This window comes from Exophiala bonariae, assembly GCF_035927105.1.
Source record: "Exophiala bonariae strain CCFEE 5792 chromosome Unknown scaffold_28, whole genome shotgun sequence".
NCBI classification, from domain to species: domain Eukaryota; kingdom Fungi; phylum Ascomycota; class Eurotiomycetes; order Chaetothyriales; family Herpotrichiellaceae; genus Exophiala; species Exophiala bonariae.
Genome location: NW_027042503.1, coordinates 484777 through 509210, shown reverse-complemented (window position 1 = coordinate 509210; position 24434 = coordinate 484777). Strand labels below are relative to the sequence as shown.

Sequence of the window (24434 nt, the reverse complement as noted above, 5' to 3'; positions counted from 1 at the left end):
TAGAATACCTCGGAAAGACGGTGCGTCTCTTGAGGCAGGGGGAGATGGAATCGAATTCTGGGATAGTTACTGCGACGGAGGAGGTGGGTTGACCATGGTGGTGGCAGTGTCGAGAAACGGTCAATGGAGGAGGGGAGCAGGAATCGTTGGCCAAGTCAAAAGACCTCTTACGCTGATGAGTGTCAGCATGAATGATCGAGGTCTTCATCTTTGTGCCTTGTATAGGTATGCATTGAATGGAGGAGATTGAAAGGTGGAGGCACAACAACGCAGATGTCGAAGTGGTTGAGTCGAGCAAGAAAGGAAAAGTAGCGGAACGTACCCAAAACCAAACAAAGAAGTGAGTAGTCGGTACCAACAAAGAATAGGCGGTGTCGGTAGAGAATTACGGTTCAACAGCGCATGCGACAAGAGCGAGATGATGCCTGACCTGGGGCTTCTCTCACAGTTTCAGATTCAGCGCGTATCCAATGTGCGGCGGAGCAGGACAGGCAGTGTAGTGTCGAGCGGGCTCCACCAGGGCCAAGTTGAGCGGGGATGGGATTTCAAACAATAACAGCGTCCTCTTGAAGCTGGATGCGCAACAAGAGATTGAATAGAGCGGACGATACCCGAGGCGTCTCGAAGGGTGGTTGAAAGAGAAAGAAGTTTGAAGGTGTCGAGAAGAGAAGTGATCACTGATGATCGGGTCGCGATGCGATGCGGGAAGCGGGTGCGCAAAGGTCAACGGGCGGCAAGAGGGCTGTTGCGACCACAGGCGTAGGGAGTAGGATGGAATGAACGGATACTGGAGAGTGGTCACTGGTCGGCGTTGAATGGTGGGACCGTCGGGATTGGCAAATAGAAATGGACAAGAGGCGCGAGATGGCGCAATAGAGAGGCAAGAATGGACGAGAGAGATTGGGGCAGAAAGGAGAGATGAAAAGAAGAGAAAAGGACAGCCAGGTCCAGGATGGTAGCAAGTACGAGGGACCGGTAGAGGTGCAGGTACAGGATCAAGGATGTGGCATTATTCTTGAATTGCAATTGCAGCGATAATCAGAATGAGGCCAGCCCAAGTGTAGCTACCTAAAGAATGCAAGCACTGCAGTTGAGGAAGAGTGCTCGTAGGCGCTTGGGGGGAAGTGGCCTCGGCCTTGGAGGGGGAAAAGCCCCCAGTCCCAAGCCCCAAGCACCAATGCAATGCCAATCCAGCGACGATCCACTCTTCTTGGAAGGCTTGGGCGTGGACAAATCAAAGCTGAAGAACAGCATGGCTGGAGAGTTTGCGGATGGCTTGCAGGCGAGGGGGCTGAGCAGATTGGATGAGCTGAAGACCTGAAACTCGCCGAGGGGATACTATGAATAGATGGACATGGGTAGGGCCACGGGCATGGACAATAATAAATGGAAATGAAATTTACCGCGCGCATCCATTCCCCATTCCTGCCGATCCACCACCTGGACGTTGATTTGAGGGGATCCCTAGGCCTCTTTCTCAAACAACCTACCATAGGACCACCCCTGGAGTCCTGGACTCGTGCCTCTCCAGTGCTCGGACTCCACGGACTACTCGTACTCGTACCTAAGTAACCAGGTCTTTGCCCGGGGAGAAAAGGCTTGGGCTGACTGTTTTCTCACTGACAAGTCCAAGTCAGAGCCTCACTCGGGTCAGCTGGAGAATGCATTACCTACCTAGGTAGACACCTGAACAATTTCCCATTCCTCAACAATAATAGTAATGATAGACACGTCACATGTCCATAGACCAAAGTAATCCAAATTGCCCTCAGGCTGGCGTTTCAGGTTTCAGACACCGTACTTCGTACCGAGTGCCTCCGTCAATGTCTGTGCGCGCCACCTGAGGCTTGTCCTCCTTTCCCCTTAGTCCCTGCCCTTCTTGGCTTTCCCACCCGGAGTCCCTCGTCCCTGAGTCTGTCTCAGAAATATCAGAAACACACAAAAAGAGGTGTTTGGACCGACCGCCGCTGGCTGGCATTCAAAAACCCAACAGGCAACCACTCTTTTTCTGTCCTGGTTCATCTCGCCTCGCTTGCGGCTCTGGTAACCAACAATGGCATGATCTGACCGAACCTCCTCGGCTGAGAAATCGTATTTCGATACAAAACACATGATGATGATGACACTGATGATCGCCCTTCCCTGCCATGTCCATGTGTCCATGACAACAAACCCAGCCCTCTGCGACTAGTCGTTACAACGTGGCACGCGAGATGAGATCGATCTGGATTTTTCCGAATATCAAACAAAGACAAATCATGACTAGATCTGAACTGAACCCGAATTTTGCAAATTTGGAAAACCATCCATGGGCTTTTCTGTCCTCATTCAACTCAACATCAGTCTACCTACTACTACATGGAGTACCGAGTATGCACCTAACCTGCACCCTGTCAAATGATGCTATGAATTCCCTCCCCCGGGTTCCAGTCCGTTGTTTTATCAATCGACGCCAACCAGGTCAGCTGGCCTGGTGATGATTGTCCCAAGATTGCCAAACAAAAAAACTTTTGTGGGAGTGATCCTATGTCCTTCTTCCTTTGTCCCTTTTCATCTAAAAACCAAACTAATGACGCTTTGTCCATCCGAAAACCCAAAGTTGATCGGAGAGGGATGTTTTGTGTTATGGTTGGTTGTGAAGTGACTGAATGCATGAGCCATCGACAACGTGACTTCAGCCTTGTCAGAAGAAAAGACGATGAGAAGAGATGGCCACCAAAAAGAAACTGATAATCGTCATGAAAAGTCGTAAATGTCGTGAATGAATGTCCGCCATCACCCTCCCATCAATGCTTTCTTTTAACCTCGGAATTCTTGACATACAGTCCTCCAGCGCCTCCATTGTTCTTCGCCCGGTGATTATTCACTTTATTCCTCGCACTCATGGCGGCGGGATAATGCGAGAAGGAGAAATTCGACCAGTCACGGTGCACTCGGGTAGGCCTCGACACCTCAACCACCCGATTCAGCTCCTTCTGCGGCTTGTCGTAGGTGAAGATGTCTTCAAAGTCGAAGTCCTGGGACGACAGGTCCAGGGCATCCAGGCTGGCTTGGGCTTTGTCGAGGAGTTCTCTTTCGGCGTCAGAAAAGGAACGCTCGAAACTCGCGGTGCGGGCGTAGGGCACCAGTTGCACTTTGGGCAGGGCTCCGGGTGGTGTGGTGGGCGATGATGACGATGACGATGATGAAGAGGATGAGTTTGATGTGGATGTTGAGCTTTTCCGCCAGGAAGGATATCCAGAATCTGACGACAGGGAGGTTGGGCTGTGAGGAGGTGAGTCGACGTTGGACTTGCCGAAGAAAGCCATTTCGATGTGATCAAGTATGGATGGATGGACTTGAAAACGGTTTGGTTGCCGTCTTCCAAGCCAAGTTAATTGCAATATCTCCAAGATTCCAAGACAGTCTATGAGAATCGATAGACCAGATCCGTGAGTCACTGATCAACAAAAGGGCGGATGACGGCTGTTCTTTATTGAAGCGAGGAATTCAGGTACGAAGCAGGTACCGACGAATATCAGGAATCCAGGTACGGATACCTTTGTTGATTCCCCAATCAATCAGAATCCGACCAGGTTATGAGGTGTAATTCGTAGAACTGCCGGGTCGCGGTATATGCTTTACTCAAGGGACAGAGTACACGCGGTTTTGCGTGGAATACCCAGAAAACCCAGAATACCCAAGAAATGGAGCCCGCCGGTTTTGATGTCACTGTCACTGCACTGCGTGTTTCGGAATGGATCCTTTCCCAGGTTCCTCCCGGTCTTACGTGTGCCAGCGGATGTACGAATTGGAGACCACTTGTTGTGGTTTGTGAGTGGTGGTGGGTTGTGTGAGCAGGTATAACGGAGTACGGCGTGCTGTTCTGTTCGGTGCTGTGCAGTTCTGTGTCTTGGGTTGCAACTCGTCACAATAATCGAAATCATGCACCAAGGCGGAAATGCCTCAACTCTTATATGATTGAAATCCAATGCAAGACAAATAGATATGCAATTCCAATGTGGAAACTGTGGTGTCAAAGACTGGAGACTAGAGACTATGGCTCGTTCAAAAGGCTGACTACGAGGTACTAGTACTAATAAGTAGCAACACATGTGCCATGCTGGTTGGATATTGCGACATCGGGTAGCATCATCCAGGCACCATAAGAGTCAATCAACTCGAGAAAAGTCGACTTAGTACACAAAGAAGACGTGACCGATTCAATGGAAATTAATTGACCGACCCAGCAGCCGGAGCCCAGAGCAATCAATCGAGTCAGCCCGCCCTGGTCCATGAGGCCTGCCTCCCTTAAGGTGCTCATTGCTCATTGCTCAGAAGAATCCGTGAATCCATCCCCCAAGGCCAAAGGTGCTCAATATCTGATGATGGCGTGTTTACGCCCCGCCTTGACATCTTGTCTTCCGGCGTGGTCCTCAGACTTGACTCCTCATCCTCAAACAAACGTCAGCCTGCCACGCTGCATGGCAAGCCAAACACGTTGCGAGAATCCTGAAACTCTGTGCCATTTTGTTAGTCATTGGAATTCTTCTTTTGTTCTGCTTCTCCTCTCCTCATGTCTGCTGCACATCGAAACATCAAAGGCAGGCCACCTATCTAGCCAACTACCAATTGTTGCATGATGGCTGTCACTCCTCTACCGGTGGATACTTTTATGTCCTCGAAAAATTCATCCCCCAGTCATGCTCACTTCAGCGTGTTACAACGTTTCGAAAAGACTGGCCATGACAGTCTCCTGTCTACTTTACACATCATGTCTTTGCCTCCGCCCTGATTCTTTGCCTTGGCCCATCCGTCAGTCATGACCAAATCTCCCCTGACTTTCTTCGCACATGGTTGTGTGCCATTCGGTGGCCTCGTTGCGTGCTCCAGAGACGTCCGTCATTGGAACATTCCAGGTCTCGATTAGATAATGCCATTCCCACTCCCTGATCTGCCGGAACTCCAACTCCACTCCCAGAATCCACTGCTGATCACCTGTCGTCTGCCAATCAAATATGCACACTCCGGTGACACCACTCCTGCAGTGATGGATATCCATTCCGAGAAATCCGGCTTGCTCCGTCGCAGATTGAGAAACAACATTTTTGTTCGAGAGATTTTCATTATGCCGATAGCGGCATTGAAGAACCACACGCATGACTCCGAAAAGCTGAGGCAGACCCGATCGAGAAGATATCTAGCAGTATCAAGTCCAGGTTTGGTTACCACCTTAGTCTAACACACATCCAACGCGTCCACTTCAAGTTGCACAGCTTCAACATCCGTTGCTAGAATGCACACCATGCTTGTAGGATCTTCATGGGTCCAAGCGAATTGTCGTCAGCAGCTGGGTGCCGTCCTTGAGATCAGAGATCTTGTGATGATTGTCCGCTTCTAAGGGTCAGAACTTGTGTTCTTAGCAGCTTTAACATCGATCCTGCCTACCTATAGTCCTTCCAAAGAAGTGGACTGACCTTTGATAGGTACTTAGGTAAGGTATGCAAGACAAAAATAACCCCAAATTCGATGAAAAGGAAATATGTATATACTAGAAAATAGTCGTTCATCATACCCAGCACAAATAGGAGTGTTGTGAAGCCCAACTGGCCCAGGATAAGGCCAATAAACGCTGCGTTGCGACGCCGGGAATATGAAGTGCCGCTTCGTCCGCCCAACATGTCCAGGGATGAGATCCATATTGACTTTGACCTTGACTGGTGATCCATCCACAATATGAAGTACCTGACGATCAATAGAATACAGCTAATAATCGAACCGACTAAGACCAAAACACCTAAGAAGTCGTACAGCAGAAGGTGTAGGTCTCTGAAACGAGTCTGCATACTCAGGATTCCACTTGCGAGGGACATTGGTAGACATATGCTTGCGAGTATACTCAGTAAACGGATGCTTTGGGCATCATACAGCCCTCGGGAGAGTTCGAACAATCTCAGGCGGTCTTGCAGCGACGTTGCTCGTGTGGTCATGGTCTTTTTGATATCCGTACATGTTGCCTGCAACTCGACTGCGAGACTGCGACACTCACAAGAATTGGTGGCGTCCCTCATGAGTATTCTCAGAGATTCGACCAAGACATCAACAGCTCCGGTCAGATCGGCGAGCCCCTCGCTTACCTCTTGGTAGAACATTGCTTCTCTGTTGATCTGCGCAAGCGACGCAATCGTAAGCATGTTTTTACCTTGGTCTGTCAGGGCAGTCCCTGGCTCGATGCTCTTAACTTGGAAATCCCAAACTAGGTTGCAGTAGTCCTTGACCAGGAGATAAGTGTAGCGCAGAAGCAGCAATTGCTTCATGCATATAATAGGAGGGACAAGCGATCCTGGGGTTGGATCTGCTTCTGTCGGTCGCCGCAGGCGTTCGCAAAATTGCTCATGTAGTTTATAGGCAGCTTCAGGGGACAGATTGTCAGGGTTGGAGAATTCGATGGTTCCTGAACTGGACAACAGCTCTGACTTTCGCATCATCGAAGTGGCGTCAACATAGACTAACACTGGTTAAATTTCATGTTCTGGGAGAGACGAAAGGTTCGCCTACAGGAAATTTGGCTTTCTTCCTCCGAAACGAACATACACTTCAGTGTTTGTCGGATGGCTCCGGCCGCTAGAGGCACATAGTCGTCGGGCGAATGTCCCAGATTCTCCCATGGCCGATCCTCCAGTGTTAGCCTGTAGGAGCACGATTTCCAGCGGACCTGCTCCGAGGCTGGGCCCCATTGAGACACCATCGCAGAGGAGCCTGTAAAAGCTCGTCGTTGAGTAGAGAGACTTTTGATGAAGAGGTTCTCCGTGAAGTACACACGAATGGTATTCTCTTCTTGCGCTGGGAGGTCTGCCACAATAGCTGCTGCATCGATGACATCCGTTGCTTTGTGGAGTACCTTTGCAGCATCTCCAGAGAATGAAATGTCGAAAATTTCTAGAAAATTGCATTCCTTTGACACAACCGGTACCCACGCGCTATTAGGGTCATCAAACTTCAGGAGTATCCGTTCTGGTGGTTGAGAATGGTTCAAAGGCATGGGAACCGCCATGAGAGTTTTGAATATGCAGAAAAGAATAAATAGCAATGATCAGGGCGTCAATACTTGCCAGCGTACGTACCATTTGCCAACAAGTGCAAGAGATATCAGGAGTGGTGAATCTCTTGCAGCGCTCTCCATGAAGACGTAGAAGGCGTCAAGTAGGTTGTCATTCGGGGAAGACCTAGATTCACTCCTATTTCCGCTTGCGCTTCGCACGTACTGATGGTGGACGTTAAATTTAGAAGCTCGATGCACTGGCTGCCTACCCTGTCAGGAAATCAAGCTGTGGCTTGAGATGTGCCTCGGGGTAAGGATTCGTACTCCGTACTGGCTGAGCAGGAGTAACGAACCATGTCAATGAACAGCATTGTCGATTCATTTTACGAGTACCTCGTAGGCTGACTCGAATTCGACACCTCAGTCTCGAGTCGAGGGTTTTGACAGAGTGAGGCTGAGCGCCAGGAAACATATGTGTATGATGGGATAGGTTCCAGCACCCGCAGAATTCCTGCACGCTAAAGGCTAAGCCAGCCGTTGTGTAACCACCAGCCTCAATTTCCACAGCCTTGTCCTGGTCCGAAGAGGCATGAACAGAATTTCAGATCATTTCCGCAGCAGGAGCAATAGGAATAGCCAATTTTACGGCCTCATCGAGAAAGAGAGCAGGCCTTGTTCCTTACCTGTAAATCCGTCAAGACAACTGGCAGGGAAATTGACGCACATGGATGTAGATGAACGGAGGTTCGAAGAAGGGTGGTAGACGACGACTCACAAAGTCATGCAAGGTAATGTCCGTCCTTTATCACGCTAGCCACATTTCGCGAGTGCCAGGTTAGGGCTATTTTCATCTTGACCCCAATGGCCTTATTGTACACCCTGCTTTTTCAGCCTCATGAATATTATCCCCTACTCACAGCAACTTCGGGCGCCAAACTTGGCGAGTATGATTGATTCGACCATGAAATAGATGGCTACCAACCTCATTTGTCTAGCTGAGTATTTGAGGTAGGATATCACGAGAGATGCATTCAGAAACAGAAATAGAGCAAGCCGGCAATGTTGATGCCTCAGCATATATTCAGCCTTTCAATACCATGAGAAAAACACCACATCTTCTCCATACTCCCGCTCCATTGATCCATATCCATTGGCATATCCATTTCTGGGGGTATCAAGACATCGAGAAGGACTGCCTTCTCGGGAGGTTAAAAAACAAACAAAAACAATGAATAATCTGTACAGCTATGATACAAATCGCTGTGAAAATGTCGTGCTCACCCATCCAAACTCTGACCGGCGGAACCTTGGCCTTGTCTGTCTGATTCAACCATGGGATTTCCCAACTCTTGTCCTGGTGATACATTTTCACGACCTGCTCGTGCTTCGGCCGTCTCTCGAAGACTGGTGCTTCGTTCCGCCTTGGCTTGCCGTAGTCGATTGCTGACACTACTAATTCTGCTGGCGAATCCTAGACTCCTCCTAGAATTGGGTTGTCTAATGCTGGCTGGGCTGTCCAGTGCGGGCTCAATGGGACTGGATGCCACATTGGGTACTATTGTTATACGACCCCATGCGTCTTTAGGCGTCACGGGGGTTTCCTCTTGAACTCCCACAGTACTGCCGGGAGATGCATACTTGCGCCTGGAGATCAGATTCGTGCTCAAATTGGATGGCATAGCACTCCTCGTCACGGGCGTTGTCTCCTTAGAAGACGGCATTGGATGTTGTGCTGTGTACTCTCTTGAGTAGGCAGCTCGATCCCTGGCCATCTGTCGATACGTGCTGACTTCGGTCATTGCGCGACTGACTGGTCGGACAGATGGACTAGCTTCCTCGTCATCTGTGTTTCCGTCCAGATATCCTGGTGTTCTTCGACTACGGAAAGACGTTGGTGTGCGTCCCACCCTGGATGACGAATTGGTTTGGATCTGTGGTAGAGCTGTCGGTGGAGTCTGATAAGGATAATCTGCAGAAGGTTGTGGATTGAAAGCTGCACCCAGAGGAGCACTAGTCCTTCGACTATCCAGCCGAGATTGTACTCTGGATGTCACTGGTGGTCGATCATTCATATCGTTGCTGTATCGACGACTTCGTAAGCCCGCAGAAAGTGGTTGGTAATGATCTCTGCTAGCTGGTCGCGTTACTGGCGCCGGTGCCGGCTTGGTCTCTGCCAAGATGGCAATGGCAAGTTCCGTCAGGCTTCGACACATGCTTTCTGTTCGTCGACGAACCTGCCTCTCGGTCAAGGAATGGTTACCGACTGTGCTTCCTCCTACAGTCGATCCCTCATGGTGCATCATTAAAGACAGTTGCAAAGCATCTTGAGCCGTGGCTTGGAGTTTTTGGTACACTTCGGTACTGAGCACGCCTTTGGCATTACCTAGAGCCTCATGAAGTAATGGATGTACATTGGATGGAATTCCCTCCACTGCGGACTGTAATGCCGGGACAGTCGATTTCTGTTTTGGGGAAGATGACATGGTTGTGGCTGCTGTAGTCGCCGTCTTTGGTCTCTCGGAAGAAGTCATCGCAGCAGCCGAAGATGGAGGTAATTTACCTGTGAGCTCGAGTTTTCGAATCCTCGATTTCAGATCGTCAAGTTCATCCCAAATCTCTGATGGCGCTGTGGTGGAAATGGTCGATTCAGTTGCATTGTGGTCAACTAATCGAGAGCGGTCTTGAAAGCCGGCTTCAGATACAAGACGGTTGGTTCGAGCAGTACTCGGCCGTTGTTGTCGGCTGGCTTCGGTATTGGCATTGGAGTGCCGCCGTGACATGGCTCGTCTGGGGAGGTCGGCAGGAGAGTTGCTGTGAGTGGCGTGTGTATTCGCGGGAAGGTCGCGAGAGATTGTTTCTTGAGTATATGCCCTGGACAATGCACCAGGTATGTGCTGACCAAGGGATGCCCTCTTACTGTAGTAGTTGATGGCATCGGAGCGTCCCGACATGCTCGCAGTGTCGAATTGCTCGTGAATCGGGGACGATTTGTAACCAGTTGAAGGACGCGTATTGGAAAAGAAAGGCAATGATATCCGCGATCGTCGCTTGTCCATCTTGGACTGCGCACCAACACGGCTTGCGTCTGTTTTGGCAATGTTCAGAAACAAATCCTCACTCTTCCGCTCATCACTACTCGAACCTTTGCTATCATCCTCAAGGGTTCTGACTTTGAGATGATGCGCACCCATGTTTTCCTTTTCATCTCCACTGGCGGCGGCAACAGCCGAAGGGGAGATTTTACTCATGCTCGAGGTGGGGGTGAGCAGAGTTTGGGAGTCGGCAGTGACAGAGCTCGAGGTCTCGAGGGGGTTTATTTCGTCCCCTGAGGAATCAGGATTGGGAGAAGTGGTGACGTCGGGGTTTAGGGATGATGGAAGTCTTGAAGTAATGGATTCGGGTTCCACAAGCAGTTCATTGGACTTTGTTGGTGACGTGTCACGCGTCGTGTTGTTGGGGTTGGTCGTTCGAGGCAGTCCACCGTTGCGGTCGAGGCTACGAACGCGTTCCTGGGAAAGAGTGCGTTGAGTGCTATAAGAGGGAGGTGGACCAAGAAAGGTCTCGACGCCGTAGCTGCTATGGGAGGCAGGTGGTTTCCTCTGCTTTTGGGAGGGAGAGCGTTGCAGCTGCACGGACAGTGGATGAGAGTTGACGCGCTGCAAGGGGCTCGGTGGGTGGGTGAGGGCGCCGGAAGAGGATGGACGTTGAGTGTCAGAATTTGATGGAGTGATGTCCGAGTCGTGGGTGAGTGCGAGGCGGAGGGAGGGTACACTAGAGGTGGCAGCTAGCTTGTGCATGTGTGAAGGATTATTAGGATCATGAGCCTGGACATGAGCACGTCTCCGTAGCGGTAGCGGCAACGGGGAAGTCGAAGCTGAAGCTGAAGTGAAGGTGTTTGTGGAATGAGTCCGGATAGTGGATGTCAATTTGGGCTTCTTGCGGAGTTGCGGGCGGAATGTCAAGTCAGTCGCAGCGTTAGTACGTGTAGCAGGGACATGGACATGGACATGGTTTCTTGGTTGACGGACGGTGGTGGTAGAAGTAGTGGCAGTCGGTGGAGATCGGGAGTGAGCCGTGTATAGTCGGGCATCTGCAACGTGTAGAGTCAGGTGGTTGTCAGTCCCACCAGGATAAGGCGAGAATAAAGATGGAGTTGTTGACGGTGTTGTTGTTGAAGAATGGATGGTGTTGTGTGTGGTGCCGGTGGTGTCCTCTGCTCGGATATTGAGATCCATCTGTTATCGAGGGCCGAGGGCTGCCAGTGATGGATGGGCCTATAGTGGCACTTGATTTGGCCCATGGATCAAACCCCCGGCTAGCCTGTCTCGCTTGTCTGATGGTGAGGTTTGCTTGTCTCTGGTGGTCCTCGTACTCAAAGAAAAGGAGAAGCTACACTAGGATATCTGGGTCATTGAAGAGTTTACATATTCATCAATTGAGGGTTTCTCGGTAAATCTACACTTGGACGCTGGTTGGGCTCGGTTTCCAGAGCAGTCTCCAGCAGCAACTAGCAACAATAACGTGCGGGAGCAGAGGCGAGCACAGTTTAAAAAATGTGATCTGTGTGCGTTTAGGGTCTGTATCACGCCCAAACCACGAATGTGTGTGCATGTTTGGCAGGGTTGGCATGGGCTGCCATGAGCTATGGTTTCAGGCTACCCCCAGTCGAGTCAAGTGCCCGGAGAGTTTTTTCGTTAGGGCCCTTAGGCGTCAGACGGGACCTAACACCCTAAATCAAGGAGGGGATTATGGAGAATTCAATGCCCGTATCTGAACAATGGTGACGAGGGAGAGTTGACCTGTCAATCAAGAGGGTACCGAGTACTTTGATTGTTCTTGATGCCGGTTTTACTTTATGACTTGAGCAAGCATCTTTAATTATATCAATACTCTGTGGATACCTAATTGACGTCCTGTCGATCAGTACAAGGAAGACAGGGCCATGGACGATCACCCCTCCTTTTCCTCACCGTCAACGCTGGAACAACTTCGGACCTGATTTTTCCGATAGGCGCTAATGTAAGGTCCACAACAGTGCTCATGCCATCATCCATGCGTGCCACGTCTCTCAGGTTTATGCTCACTTCAACACATCCTCAAGAGTATTATAGCATGGTCATGTTGAGCTACTGAAAACCCATCTAAGAAAGCGCAAATATATGTGAGATTCGTGGGCAACACAACCACACTTGAAGCCAGGCAACAATGCTATCCCAAAAAGATGAGTCATGCCACGAAAGACGTCGACTTAAATGCCCTGTAACGGCGTCTGTTTTGTAACCACCTCTCATGATCATGGCTTCGACCAGACGGATCAGAATCGTCTGCATATCTGATACTCATAACCAGACTCCTAAACTTCCACCCGGAGACATACTGATCCACGCAGGAGATTTCTCTAACCAAGGTACTTTCTCGGAGCTACAGAAAACCGTCAAATGGCTTCGGCAGGCACAGTTTCGTGTCAAAATTCTCGTCTGTGGCAATCACGATGTCACTTGTGATATTCCATTCTATGAGCAGCATGGTGGGAGGTTTCACAACAAGAAAATCGAAGACCCTCAGCGTTGTATCGATCTATTTCGCACTGAACCCACCTTTGTTTATCTCAACCATGAGGCTAAACTGGTCCGCCTCGACTTCGACGACAACACTTACACTGTACTGAAGGTATTCGGGTCTCCATACTCCCCAGCTAGGGGTTTTTGGGCTTTTGGCTATGCTCCAGAAAAGGCCACCGAGCTATGGAACCAGGTCCCTTTGGATTCAGATCTCATCATCGCCCATACTCCAGCAAAAGGTCACCGTGACCGGTGTAGTGCCCGTGGCACTGCAGGTTGCAAGGTTTTACAACAAGTACTCGGACGAGTTCGACCAAAACTCTTCGTATGTGGACATATACATGAAGGACATGGTGTTGAGATTGTCACATGGGACACATCGAGTCTTGGTAGAGGATGCGGAGAAAGTGATATTCGGCAGTATGAAGACCAGGCGCCCGACAGTAAGAAGCTATTCACTGTCGACTTGTCCTCGAGATCACGTGGGTCCGCATTGCAGAACGATGGCAGCATCGATCATATCACGTGCCTTGTTGGTCAGACTGTGCAGGAGGTGACACCTGTTGACGGCGAAGAGACGATTGCGTTAGATGCTTCCGGGTCGAACAGAACAGCCTCCGTTATGGACCTCATTTCAGATTTCGAAAAGAAAGAAACACGTTCTGGTAGGCTTCAGACTTGTGTTGTCAACGCCGCTTATATGGGGAAGAATTGGCCACACAAAGACGGCAAGACCTTTCACAAGCCCATCGTGATCGACCTTGATGTTCCCATCCTAACGAACGCGACTATCGAAGAAACTTCAGGTTGAAATGGGATTTGATTCCACTAGCTTAAATCTTCTCCACACCGCACCATTCGGCAATAAATAGCGCTACAGCAATAGTGACGTTCTTGATACTCTTCACACTGACCCATTCATCAAAGCCGTGAATATTTCCAGCCAAAGGACCATAACACAAGGCCGGAATCTTATCATACAGAGAATGTACCCGGGAATCGAGGTAAGCACCCGAGAAGGCCGACCTGAGCGTCTCACCCGTCGCTTGCTGATGGGCTTTCTGAAGAACACTTTCGGCGTCGCTACCCGGTTCGAGCACGTAACCTTCAGCGTAGAAGCCGTTCCAGGTGACTTTTGGGGGTGTCTTTTTGAGAAAGTCGTTGGCCTCGGTCACTTCGGCCACCTTGGCCTCGATCTCGTCGGCGGCTGATTTCGCACTGACGCCCGGGTAGATGGCTATGCGGCAGTCAACGCGACACCACGCAGGTACGGAGGATTGCCAGTCTCCAGCATGCATCATGGCGACATTGAGGTCTGTTGGGAAAGAACACGACGATTAGCAAGTGTAATCGCTCTTATTGGCAGGGAGGGAAACATGGGTGCTTGGTTGGGACATCAGACTTACTCAGGGGATGCTCCAGCTCTTTATGTTGCTCAATATAAAGCTCGCGTCCGATCTCTCTCGCGTTCCAGTCCTTCTCAAGTTCTCTCAATGCCTCAATGACTTTCCAACTCGCATCGATCGCGTTCGTTCCGGTGGCCATCTCCCTCACATGCACTGGTTTTCCTCTGACCTCGACTTGAAACCATAACACGCCGACATTAGCCCGCACCAACTCTTCTCCCACGGGCTCCGGAATCAGCGCGGCGTCCGCCTTATACCCCTTTAGATGCGTCATCAGCGTCCCGTTGCCGGTGGACTCCTCTTCCACCACAGACTCGAGAATGACTTCGCTCGCAGGCTGCAATCCAACCCGAGTCAAAGCATCGAGCGCCTTGACATAGACACCCACTCCCGCACGCATATCCCCAGCCCCGCGCCCATACAGCTTATCGCCCTCGATGACCCCGCTATAAGGATCCAGGGTCCACAGGTCTGTCGGTCCCAACGGCACGACATCGACGTGCCCATTGATGATGAGACTCTTCCCGTTGGGAGCCTGCTGCTTTGGCTTGTGCACGCCGACCACGATGGGAGCTTTTGAGTGCGTCGCGCTGATTCTCCCACCTCCCACGTGCTGTGCGATGGCCTCGGGATCGATGTCGAACTGTACCGGGTTATAGCCTCGATCCGAGAACTGCTTGAACATGAATTCTTGGATCTCGCCCTCCTCGCCCCGCTGTCCGCCCAATTGGATCAGCTTCTGCGTGAAGGCGAGTTGCTCGTCGAAGCCATCCGACACGGACTTGGTGATCGAGTCGATCAGCTCTTGTGACAGTGTTGGCTCCTGTGACTTTGCCTTGACGCCGGGAGCCGTGGCTATTCCGTGATTCTGACACATCGTTGCTGCTCGTTTAATCTCAAGGGGTCAAGACGTATGTACTTGATCCACCGCTATCAATGAATAAAAATAGTATGATTATGTACAAGTCCAACACAAGAAATAATTAAGAATATATTCAATTCGAAAAACAATCGAACACGAAACCCATATTTCTCCAAAACGCCTGATCATTACACTCATGCTCCATCAACGCCCACCCTCATATCAGGAACCAGAGAAAACGTCATACCCGCCAATCACAGAGACTTGCGCGAGCCCTTCTCCGCACCATCAAGCATGGCCTTGCCCCTCCAAAGTCGCAGCGTCCGAGGCAACGGACATGTCCTTCGCAAGGCGATCAGATCACTTTGGAAACACACAGAAATACTGGAAAGGCAAGCACATCCGTGGCAACCGCCTCGACGTGCCAGGATGTAGGAGTGGCTAGCTATCTTTGGGAGGGGAAAAGGCTATCAGATATCAGATATCGTCACCTCGATATAGGCTTTCTGAGTTGGGCTTTTAACGGGTCGTGGATTGTGGTTCTGTACTATCCGTTCCGACTTGGTCTTATCTCATTTTGCTGAATATAATTCATGGAGTTTTGTCTACGTGGCCGGTGCAATCTAGAAAAGGGTGATCCTACACCAGCATCGAGTCGAGACATGGTTAGAGTCGCCCAGTCACTGCCCTGCCCTGCCCATTGTCTAGTGCTGACCTCCTAGATATCTAGACATCTATCACTAGATATTTATTTACTCTCGTCTCGCAGCATCAAATACTTCAGCCGATTGTAGAATCCATGTCCCGTAATCAGTTCATAAGCATGCGCCCCCTGCCCCCCAAATCATCCCGTCCCGTGAATCCAAGTCCGCTGTACAACTGTACGAGAAGCACCACCAACCCCCACTCCGAACCCACACGCCGCGATCCGCATTGCGCCGCGCCGCGCTGATTTATTTATATTCGGCGTGCACAGCGTCGGAGGAGAAATACGAAATGCATGCATGCATAGGTACCATGCTGTGTTACGCTCTGTACCACAGCGAGCGGAATAAATGAAAGGCCTGGCTGGTCGTTGATGCTGCGAGCGGAGATGTCAAAGCCCATGCCTTTGAGACGTTGAAGTTGAACGCGGGATGAATGTAACTTGGAGATGGTGGGGTCTGCTCACGCCGTATCTGGCATGGCAGTGCTTGGGATGGACTGTGAGTGTCTTCTGATTTTGCGTGTAGTGGTGATTAAATACAGGGTATAGATGGAGATGGATGGGTTCGAGGGATATCAGCGGTACGTTTTCGTCGTTGTTCGGACTATCTGATGTCGGATAAGAACGCGAAATGTCATAGTTGCAAGAGTATCTTTTTCGTCAACAGGAAAATAAGAGGTAATTCTTCTTGTATGCTGGTATTATCAAGAATTCCAGGTTGAATACTGTATTTATCTCATTGATGTTCATGTGAGCTCATTACATCGTCAATCCCCATCCGAGGTGGGAGATGATATAGTTTGTGGATTTATTCTGTACAAAAAATGTGCCCTTGACCATCCCAGTGTTCTCTCCTCCCCTGCTACTCTGTGGGTAGAGCAGCAAGATCAAAGGGTCGTGAGTGGAGCAAGGGTTTGTGACATGTGGCCTTCCTGCCAACATATGCCTCCTGTATACCTGAGGTAGGTATTTGAACATGGTGCTGTCGACCTTAACGGGTTGTCCTTCCCCAGCTTGTGTGATCACCGGTTCCCCTTCCCAAAATGCAGTTAGCCGCTCTGGTATGATTCAACCTCCGACGAATCCCCTGCAACCAAGACCGACACCGTCCCTTGACCGTCCATAGCCCGCTTTCGTGATAAAGAAAAAAAGTGATTAAAAACACAGGGGAAGCAAACTGTGACGTTATGCACAATACATGCCTCCAATTCAGGAGAAAAGGAGTGGAAAGATGCTGGCTTGCAGAAAAGAGAGGATAAGGTTGTGGGTAACCTATTGAAAGGAGTGCTTGATCATGTTGATCAATATACTGAAGGTCTTCTGGCTCGTATTGGCTCCGGGAAACGAGAACTGTATTCAGCCTCGCGCATCTCTGCGTACTTGGCTGCTGAAGGGTCTCGGCGAGGCGCCATGTTGATCTTCTCTCCAGAGTAGGATCTGGTATAACGATCATCTGGCGGAACTTCCATGTACAGCTTGTTTCGACCACTGTCGTGTCGTGAAAGAGGAGGCGTATCACGTGGCGAACGTGGTGAAGCTCGACTATCAGTATGATGACCAGAATCGCCACGTCTGATAGGTGGAGGTCCACCAGCAGCCATTTCTGCCATCATAGATGCGCCCCGGGAAGATTTTGTACGACTGGTATCAACTTTAGGACGCTCAGGCTTATCCCGACTTCGGCGATCTGTTTCACGAGTATAGGGATCTCTAGAGATAGGCTCTGGACTGTGATAACGGGCATAGCGTTCGGGGTCTGGGTGGATTTTTGTGATCCTGGGTGCTCGTGCGCCGTCATCATCAACGATCTCAGGATCGACGATCTGATACTTGGTTGATGTAGTGCTAGCATAGCGACCTTTAGATGTACGTGGTGGACTCTGTTCCCTCATTTCTGGGGTCTGAGGGCTTGAGCTACTACTATAGCTTGAGTCGTGGACGTGAGCTTCTGAGTGTTTCAAGTTGGAGCCCTTTGAGGGTGCTGAATCTTTCTTGGAGCTTGACCTGGGGACGGGGGTAGTATGCGAACGTGTCATGGGGGGAATAACTTTTCGGTGTTCCCGATCCCTATCATGTTCCCGACCACGACCACGGTCGCGCTCTCGATCCCGATCACGAGAAACTCCCACTGTCGATCTTGGAGGGGCTCGCTCTTCGACATGAGCTCGCAAATTGTTGGGAGATGAGGTGGATTTACCAAGGGAAGGGGGGAAGTAATCCTCCTGAGTCCGACGACCTTTGGAGGAGCTCGGTCGCTTTTCGCTGTCGCTACCGCTTTTCCGGCCCTTTGGGTCGGCACCTGCCCAGTATTGGTATGCATCAGAACTGGTTCTCTCCATGCCTGGGCGATTTGAAGCTTTGCTGATATATGCTTTGACGTCATCGTGGTGTCTCTCCCACTTTCCATCAAAACTCTCTTCATCCAGATCGTGAGGCTTCTCAGACTTGGTTGATGTAGTACGGGGATAATCGGATGTCGTCTTTGAACGAGAAGAAGGTCTCATCGAGGGTCTGACTTGGGTGTGATCAGAGTCACTAGAATAATCATCGACGTATGGAGATCTTCTTGTCTGGACTTTTTCCGTTCGTTCTCGCTTCTTCTCTCGATCTGATTTCTTTTCCTCAGCTTTGCTAGATTTTGTTCTCTCGGCCGCTTTGGACCTCAAAGTGGAGGCAAATTGAGCTGCAAGACCAGCGGCGGCAAAAGACGTGGTAGTTTTTGGTTTCTTCTCGGTCTTTGGTGCAGGAGCCCGTTTTTCGTACTCGGGATATTTGCGAGAGTTTGACCTCGAAGGTTCATCGTAGGCATAGGGTTCGTCATAGGTAGGTACATTTCTGGGTTGTCGAACTTCTTCGAAAAAGTTTCCATCTTCTCGGTATTCGCGAGCATTACTTGTGTGAGGAGTATGTGCAGAGGGTGCAGCAGGAGATCTCGTGGAGTAATTTGCCGTGGAAGCAGCTCTCTGTGGCGAATCCCTCATCATGGATTCTTTGCGAAGTTCTGCTAGCCGGACACGATCATCATAACGTTGGCGTTTCTCCGCATCTCCTAACAATTCCCATGCTCGTTGAATCTTCTGGAATTCATCCTTTCCCTTTTCTCGTAGAGCCTCGTCCTTTATTCGATCGGGGTGGTGCAGTAGGGCGAGCTTCCGGTAGGCGGAGCGTATTGCCGAAAATTCCACATCTTTGGCCACTCCCAAGGCAGCATAGGGATCTGGAGGTAGAGGCGATGACATTGTTGAGTGTTAGAAACAGTAAGGGAGGAAAGGAAAGCCGAGCAGAATTCGGGGAGAAGATGTTTTGTACAGAGAGGTCTCAACAGCCGGTCTTGATGGCCATAGTGTGTGCCAGCTGTCCAAAGGTAGGTGGGTGTGTGATTTGTTGGTCCGGCCTGGTCGGTCGGTCTGTGGGTGGGTGGTTGGTGGTTGGTATATGGCCGCTGGAGGAAAACAAAGATTGGTGGCGGTCTGAAATGGTGGTCAAAGAGTCCAAATAGGTGAAGAAGAATTACAAAGATCCAAAGTCGGTATGGGGTAAAGAAGTGTTGGGTTGAGAAGGGTGTGTAAGGGTAGATGGTGGTGATTTGTAGCAGCGTTGAAGAAGCCGCTGACGAAATGAATGAGAAATGAGGTGGAGAGGGAAGAGTATGGAGATGATGGGAAGAGATTTGACGATAGTGATCCGTGCAGAGTCGGCAGCTCCCAGTTCCCAGATGTAAGTACGGGTACAAGGTACTCGGAGGGTTGAGTTCCTGGCCCTGGCCCGCCTGTATGTACGAGGTAGGGTAACTCGGGCTCTGAGTAAGAAGAGGCTTGAGGAACCTTAAGCCAAGCACTGCTGGTTCACACCCGACTTCCTCGGGCTTCGACTTAACCAGATTTGCCCTGGAGATCGTCGATTATAGGCTCTGTTCTCCGATCCCAGTCGCTTATGTAACTGACACTGCGGCACTTTTCTGCTCGTCACGCTTCGGGTGCAATGCTTCTTTGTTTTCTTTTTCGTGGCGGGCTTGCGGCACCAGGACCAAATGCTACTGTTGGACAAGAGTCTGAAGCAGAAGTCGAGTTGACTGTCTGAAGGGGGCAATTAAGGCGTGAATAACAATCAGTCAATAGGGTTGATCTTGTCCATTGGATTCACGGTGAGTGCCATGTGGAGAAGAAGGGGGGCAAAAAATGGATAAAATGCGTTGCTACTACGGAACCAGTACTACAACTAGGTAAAGATGGACATTCTTCCGGGCCTCAAGTCTCATGTCTCGAGTCTCTCGGGCTGGTCCTTGCTTGATGCTCTCATCACTGGAGAGTCTATACTTCGTAGACCCAAGGACCATGGCGTAGCCCCGGAGGCTGTGCTCTTACGAATACGCATTGATGATGGTTATTGTTGTCACTGTCGGTAGCTATTCCAAACCACGGTGATACTAAGTAGTCAGATTGTGGATGCCTAGATCTAGACCTCGACCAGTGCCAATTCCGGGCCCAAAGACCGAGTGACCCAAGCCCATCAAGGGCTGAAGTGTCAGTCACCGGTGGGCGAGGATCTAGTCATAGGCACGCCCGGGGACCTTCGGGTTGGTCGTCTAACAAAGGCCAGGTGGTCCTGGTCGTGGTAGGCTCTTGGGCCTTCTCTTCCCTTCCCTTCCGTGCCTTGCCTTCTCCCGTGCCGAAGCGATGTGCACGCCACGTTTCGACAAGTCGATTCTGGAGAAGCAATATGTGGTGCCACCAGCATGATCGATTTCCATGACTTTTGGCTAAGTATGAGAACACTGGAATCGAAGCAGTCTACAGACCTACAGACCTACAGACCTATCGTTCGACACTGGACGTTCGATGACGAAAGTGTTGCTGGTGGAGATCCAAGGCTTTCCCTGTTATCAGCATGTCGTGCTCTGTGTCATCAGCCCGAAGTGCTGCATCCCACTTCAAGAGGGTGTTAAAGATAGTACAACTCGCAGTCACAGCCAGTCAAAGGGAGCAACACTTGCAATTCTGCGAGACCATGAGCTGCTTTCTTCTTTGGGTCGCTACGGGCCTTTTCCATGCCTCGTCCTGCTCGGGCTCGTCGTAAACCTCATACCAGTCGAACCGCCTTCTCCATCTGCTAGCTGGGACGATAGTCTGACCATCACCTTTCGTTATTGGAATTGAACCGCCCGCCAGGCAATTCTTGCAGGCCGTCCAAGTTCTAACAGATCCAATTGCCCTGGTTACTATCAACCCCTTCTGCAGCCAACGTGTCACGCTTCACATTCTTGTTCTCATTGACTGGCTACTTTTTGGACACTTTCTCCACGATAGCTTCATGCAACATGACCCCGACCTGGCATGACCTTCAGACATTCGAACCCATCTGCAGGAAACCCCATTTTTCGCCTGCTTCTCATTCCACGAGACGTGTCCGTCTGACCACTCAGCTGGACTCTACTGGACTGACCAGCTCACCAAAGTCTGCAATCCACATGGCGATTTTCAAGCCTGAGCATTGGACATGACTTCATGCAGCCTCTTTACCATCCCTAGATGTGATCTAGTCCTGGGGCGCAGTCAACCTTGTTCTTGTTGTAGTAGCCTCTGGACTACTAGGACAACAGGACTTCCGCGATTTCAGGCAGCACAATGTCCCACCCAGGCAGGCACGAGTTGATGTTCGTCTGTAATTCCTTCTGGGCTCTTTGTACCCACCATTGAAGAAGTATGAATGGTCAACTTGTGCCTGGGAATTGGAGCGAGACCCAAGCACGACAAGATCTTCGCCCCCAACCATCAAGCTGTTCACCCCAAACTCCACAACAGCCAACCGAGGCGGTCCGCTCCTGTTGTGGCCAGAAGCGGCTTTAGAAGAACTTAATTATTACTGGCTACTGATTGCCGTTTGTTGACGATTGGCGATTGGCCATGGCAGCTAGATTTTGCTTGTGGACTCGTTTGTGTTTGAATCATGAGGCATCGATTTCAGCTCAGAGGCCAACAGAGCACACATGCAACACGAAGAGCCCTTTCTGGGGCAACACGAATAATGTAAAGAACAATGGACACTTCTGCAGAGGTTCACCTGAATTGGACCCCAACATGGGACAATCCCAAAATCCCAATCACCCCGCTTGAGATGCTGCCCAACACCGCCTATCCAGACAAGAAACTTGAACACTGCATCAATCTGCTGCAGACTCCCCCACCCGGAGTCTGGGATAGCCCATCTTGATTTCTTGAACCATTGTAAGGTTCTTGCTGGCGCATGTTCTTCCAATCAATGATGAAGATCCAACGCCTTTACCGCCCAGTACTTCCTGACCATCAACGTTTGGTCAAAACGTCCGTCACATGCGTCGTGTATTCTCCTTAGTAGGTGTCCGTCCTTGTACATTACGAACTTTGGCGTCAACATCAACCAAGTTCCTGCAACGAGATGGGATTGTGCTTCACTCTCATGGTCACATGAATATTTCATGTTTGAAGGACAGAGACATCGTCCACCCCACAACTGCATAAATGATTCGTCTCTTGAAGTTATTCAGACATTCGTTTCACATTTCCATGAATGATAGACCCACCAAGTGGCTTAGTGAACAATACAGCACGGCTCCCACCCTGTGCCCTCTCTACGATAATTCTCGTACTAGAAGACTTCTGCCCAATGTCAGATATCAAGAATACTCATACCAGGCACCATTGCACGTCCAACATGGGGCTTCGCAGCCCAATAAGTCTCGTTGGCCGATCGAGAATCTCTCCACTTCGTTACATGCCTCCGACACTCACATTTTGAGCAATACTCGGTAGTGATACAGCGTTCGCCACGCGGTGGAGAATCAACCCAAAGGGTCATTGTTTCTTCCGCCACAATACTTGTGGCTGGTGCGTGAATGCTCAGAAAGGTCTGCAGTCCTTCCACAAGTTACCCTTGCCACAGTTGCAAAACCTCGAAGAGTCCATCTGGTTGAATTAGTACTCATCCGGACATGGCCACTTGGTACACCGTAGCACCAGTCAACCAGGTTTGGTGGGGGGACTTTCATCGCTGGCAAGCTCAGCAAATCACTCTGGAATATACCCGAACCAATTGCTAGCAAGCCAGGCGTTCCTCCCAAGAAGCGTGGATCTTGAAAACACCAGCCAATACGTGGGGTTCAAAAGAATCCCGCACTGACTCCGTACCCCTTTACGAAGGCCAACAGGACTCAATCGTGCTCTGGGCTTTCCTCCGCTGTGGCATGTTGTGTAGGTTGTGGCATGGTTCTCCATCGACTGCACCTTCCCCTGCCAGGATGCAGGTTCGACAGAAGGAAGCTGACGGTCGTCATCAATGCAGCGTGCCTGACTATTTGAGGCAATTCCTGATACATCGATATGTGCTCATGACATTGACGACTCGGATCACAATCAGGAATAGGAATATCAGATGGGGCTTTTTCAAAACAAATCAACATAACCTGAGCATGTTGCTGAAGCATGCCCGTTGATTGATATCGGTTTCACGCACGCAGTTTCATGGCCAGCCAGGATGTGGAGTGTACCTTGTCCCGTGCATATCATTCCAAGCTCTCCCCCGCTGGTCTGGCAATTTACGCCACGATAGTCCTTGCTGGTGTGTATTCACGACCACGCTGGCCTGATTGAAACCTCTTAGGATTTAGACTCGTGTGCTCAGCCCGGTACAACGGTTTTAAGCCTCCAAGTACCATCATGTATACGAGCAAGCGGATGAATTTTGGGGTTTATATGGGCTTGGCTCCGGGTCCGAAATCTCAAAATACCTCACCGACAATTGTTCTCCATCACTCCTTGTTTCATGTCGTGATGCATTGGTCTTGTGTGAACATCGTAGATCCTGACATACTCCGTATGGATCTATCCGTTATTCCAGTGCGCAAATTATGAGTCGAATCGTGTCATGTTCGATGCAAGTTCCGAAGCCGTGGTTACGACGCGAACGAGGATCAGAGATCGACGACACAAAAGTGCCTCGCGTGCCCCATCACAAGTGCCGAAGATTTGCCACTATCAAGCCACATTTCGCACCGCACCAGCCACAGATCAGCATAGCCACAATTCTCCGCCGCATCCGACTTCCTTTTTTCTTTTTCGCGCCATCAACAAATTTACCACCTTCTCCTCTCTTCCTTCTCTTTCCGTATCCTGCGGGCATACGAACATCTGTCGACGAAAGTATACTCGTACGTGATCTGATCTCCTGGTGGCAAAAACTCCGCTGCAGTCAGCGGCAGCCGGCGCGGGGAATGTCCTAAACCAGATTCAAAACTCCATCGGGCGGCAGGAACCATCTGGCACAGGCAGCACCCAAAGCGGATGGGGTGGCAAGTACTTGGCTGCTTTTTCTTATTTGCTCGGTTCACCCCGGCTTCGCTTAACATTTGATGTTGATGTTGCTGGCGAAGTTGAGGCGTTCTGTTTTCTACAATTTGTATTACGCGCGTCAAGTGTGGCAGTGGTGTGTTCTGACGTTTGCGTATGCATACTTCTCTGTGGATCATCTGCTCGTTGAGGTCATTCACTTGCTAACTGGCGATGAGACATGAAGGCTATCAGGCAAACGCATATCGGTCTGAAGTCTGGATACGGCGAGATCAAACGTGATGATACTGGCATTCTAGACGTGACATTGTCGTGCGGATGATTTGCTATGCACACCATACATCACAAGTATCATTCATGCCTCTTGCAGGCTGCTTGACTGCGGAATTTGTATGTGATGGTGAGGTCGAAACCGCACCGCTACTCGTGTCCTATACTTCTCAAGATGAAGCAATAAGGTGTAGTATTGCACACGAGTATGAACCCGGAATCTTTCCTTCATTCTTCCCCCGCGAGAGAGTCGCTTGGCGACTTGGTAATGATGATACGCTGCCCCA

At 50.3% G+C, this 24434-nt stretch overlaps 6 protein-coding genes across 6 annotated transcripts; 1 reads left to right on the top strand and 5 right to left on the bottom strand.

Moving 5' to 3' along the window:
• Positions 1–2786: 2786 nt before the first annotated feature.
• Positions 2787–3308, bottom strand: LTR84_007304 (uncharacterized protein; the record flags this gene model as incomplete). Its single annotated transcript, XM_064850857.1, has 1 exon — positions 2787–3308. One exon carries the CDS (start codon positions 3306–3308, stop codon positions 2787–2789), a length of 522 nt encoding a protein of 173 aa, XP_064702523.1.
• Positions 3309–5423: 2115 nt separating this feature from the next.
• On the bottom strand, positions 5424–7033 carry LTR84_007303 (uncharacterized protein; the record flags this gene model as incomplete). Its single annotated transcript, XM_064850856.1, has 2 exons — positions 5424–6487; positions 6574–7033. 2 exons carry the CDS (start codon positions 7031–7033, stop codon positions 5424–5426), a joined length of 1524 nt encoding a protein of 507 aa, XP_064702522.1.
• Positions 7034–8298: 1265 nt separating this feature from the next.
• Positions 8299–10818, bottom strand: LTR84_007302 (uncharacterized protein; the record flags this gene model as incomplete). The annotated part of the gene is made up of 1 exon (XM_064850855.1): positions 8299–10818. One exon carries the CDS (start codon positions 10816–10818, stop codon positions 8299–8301), a length of 2520 nt encoding a protein of 839 aa, XP_064702521.1.
• A 1498-nt stretch (positions 10819–12316) lies between these two features.
• LTR84_007301 (uncharacterized protein) lies at positions 12317–13393 on the top strand (the record flags this gene model as incomplete). The annotated part of the gene is made up of 1 exon (XM_064850854.1): positions 12317–13393. One exon carries the CDS (start codon positions 12317–12319, stop codon positions 13391–13393), a length of 1077 nt encoding a protein of 358 aa, XP_064702520.1.
• A 22-nt stretch (positions 13394–13415) lies between these two features.
• Positions 13416–14865, bottom strand: LTR84_007300 (uncharacterized protein; the record flags this gene model as incomplete). Its single annotated transcript, XM_064850853.1, has 2 exons — positions 13416–13897; positions 13989–14865. The coding sequence occupies 2 exons, from the start codon at positions 14863–14865 to the stop codon at positions 13416–13418; spliced, it is 1359 nt and encodes a 452-aa protein (XP_064702519.1).
• A 1992-nt stretch (positions 14866–16857) lies between these two features.
• On the bottom strand, positions 16858–18795 carry LTR84_007299 (uncharacterized protein; the record flags this gene model as incomplete). The annotated part of the gene is made up of 1 exon (XM_064850852.1): positions 16858–18795. The coding sequence occupies one exon, from the start codon at positions 18793–18795 to the stop codon at positions 16858–16860; it is 1938 nt and encodes a 645-aa protein (XP_064702518.1).
• Positions 18796–24434: the final 5639 nt, after the last annotated feature.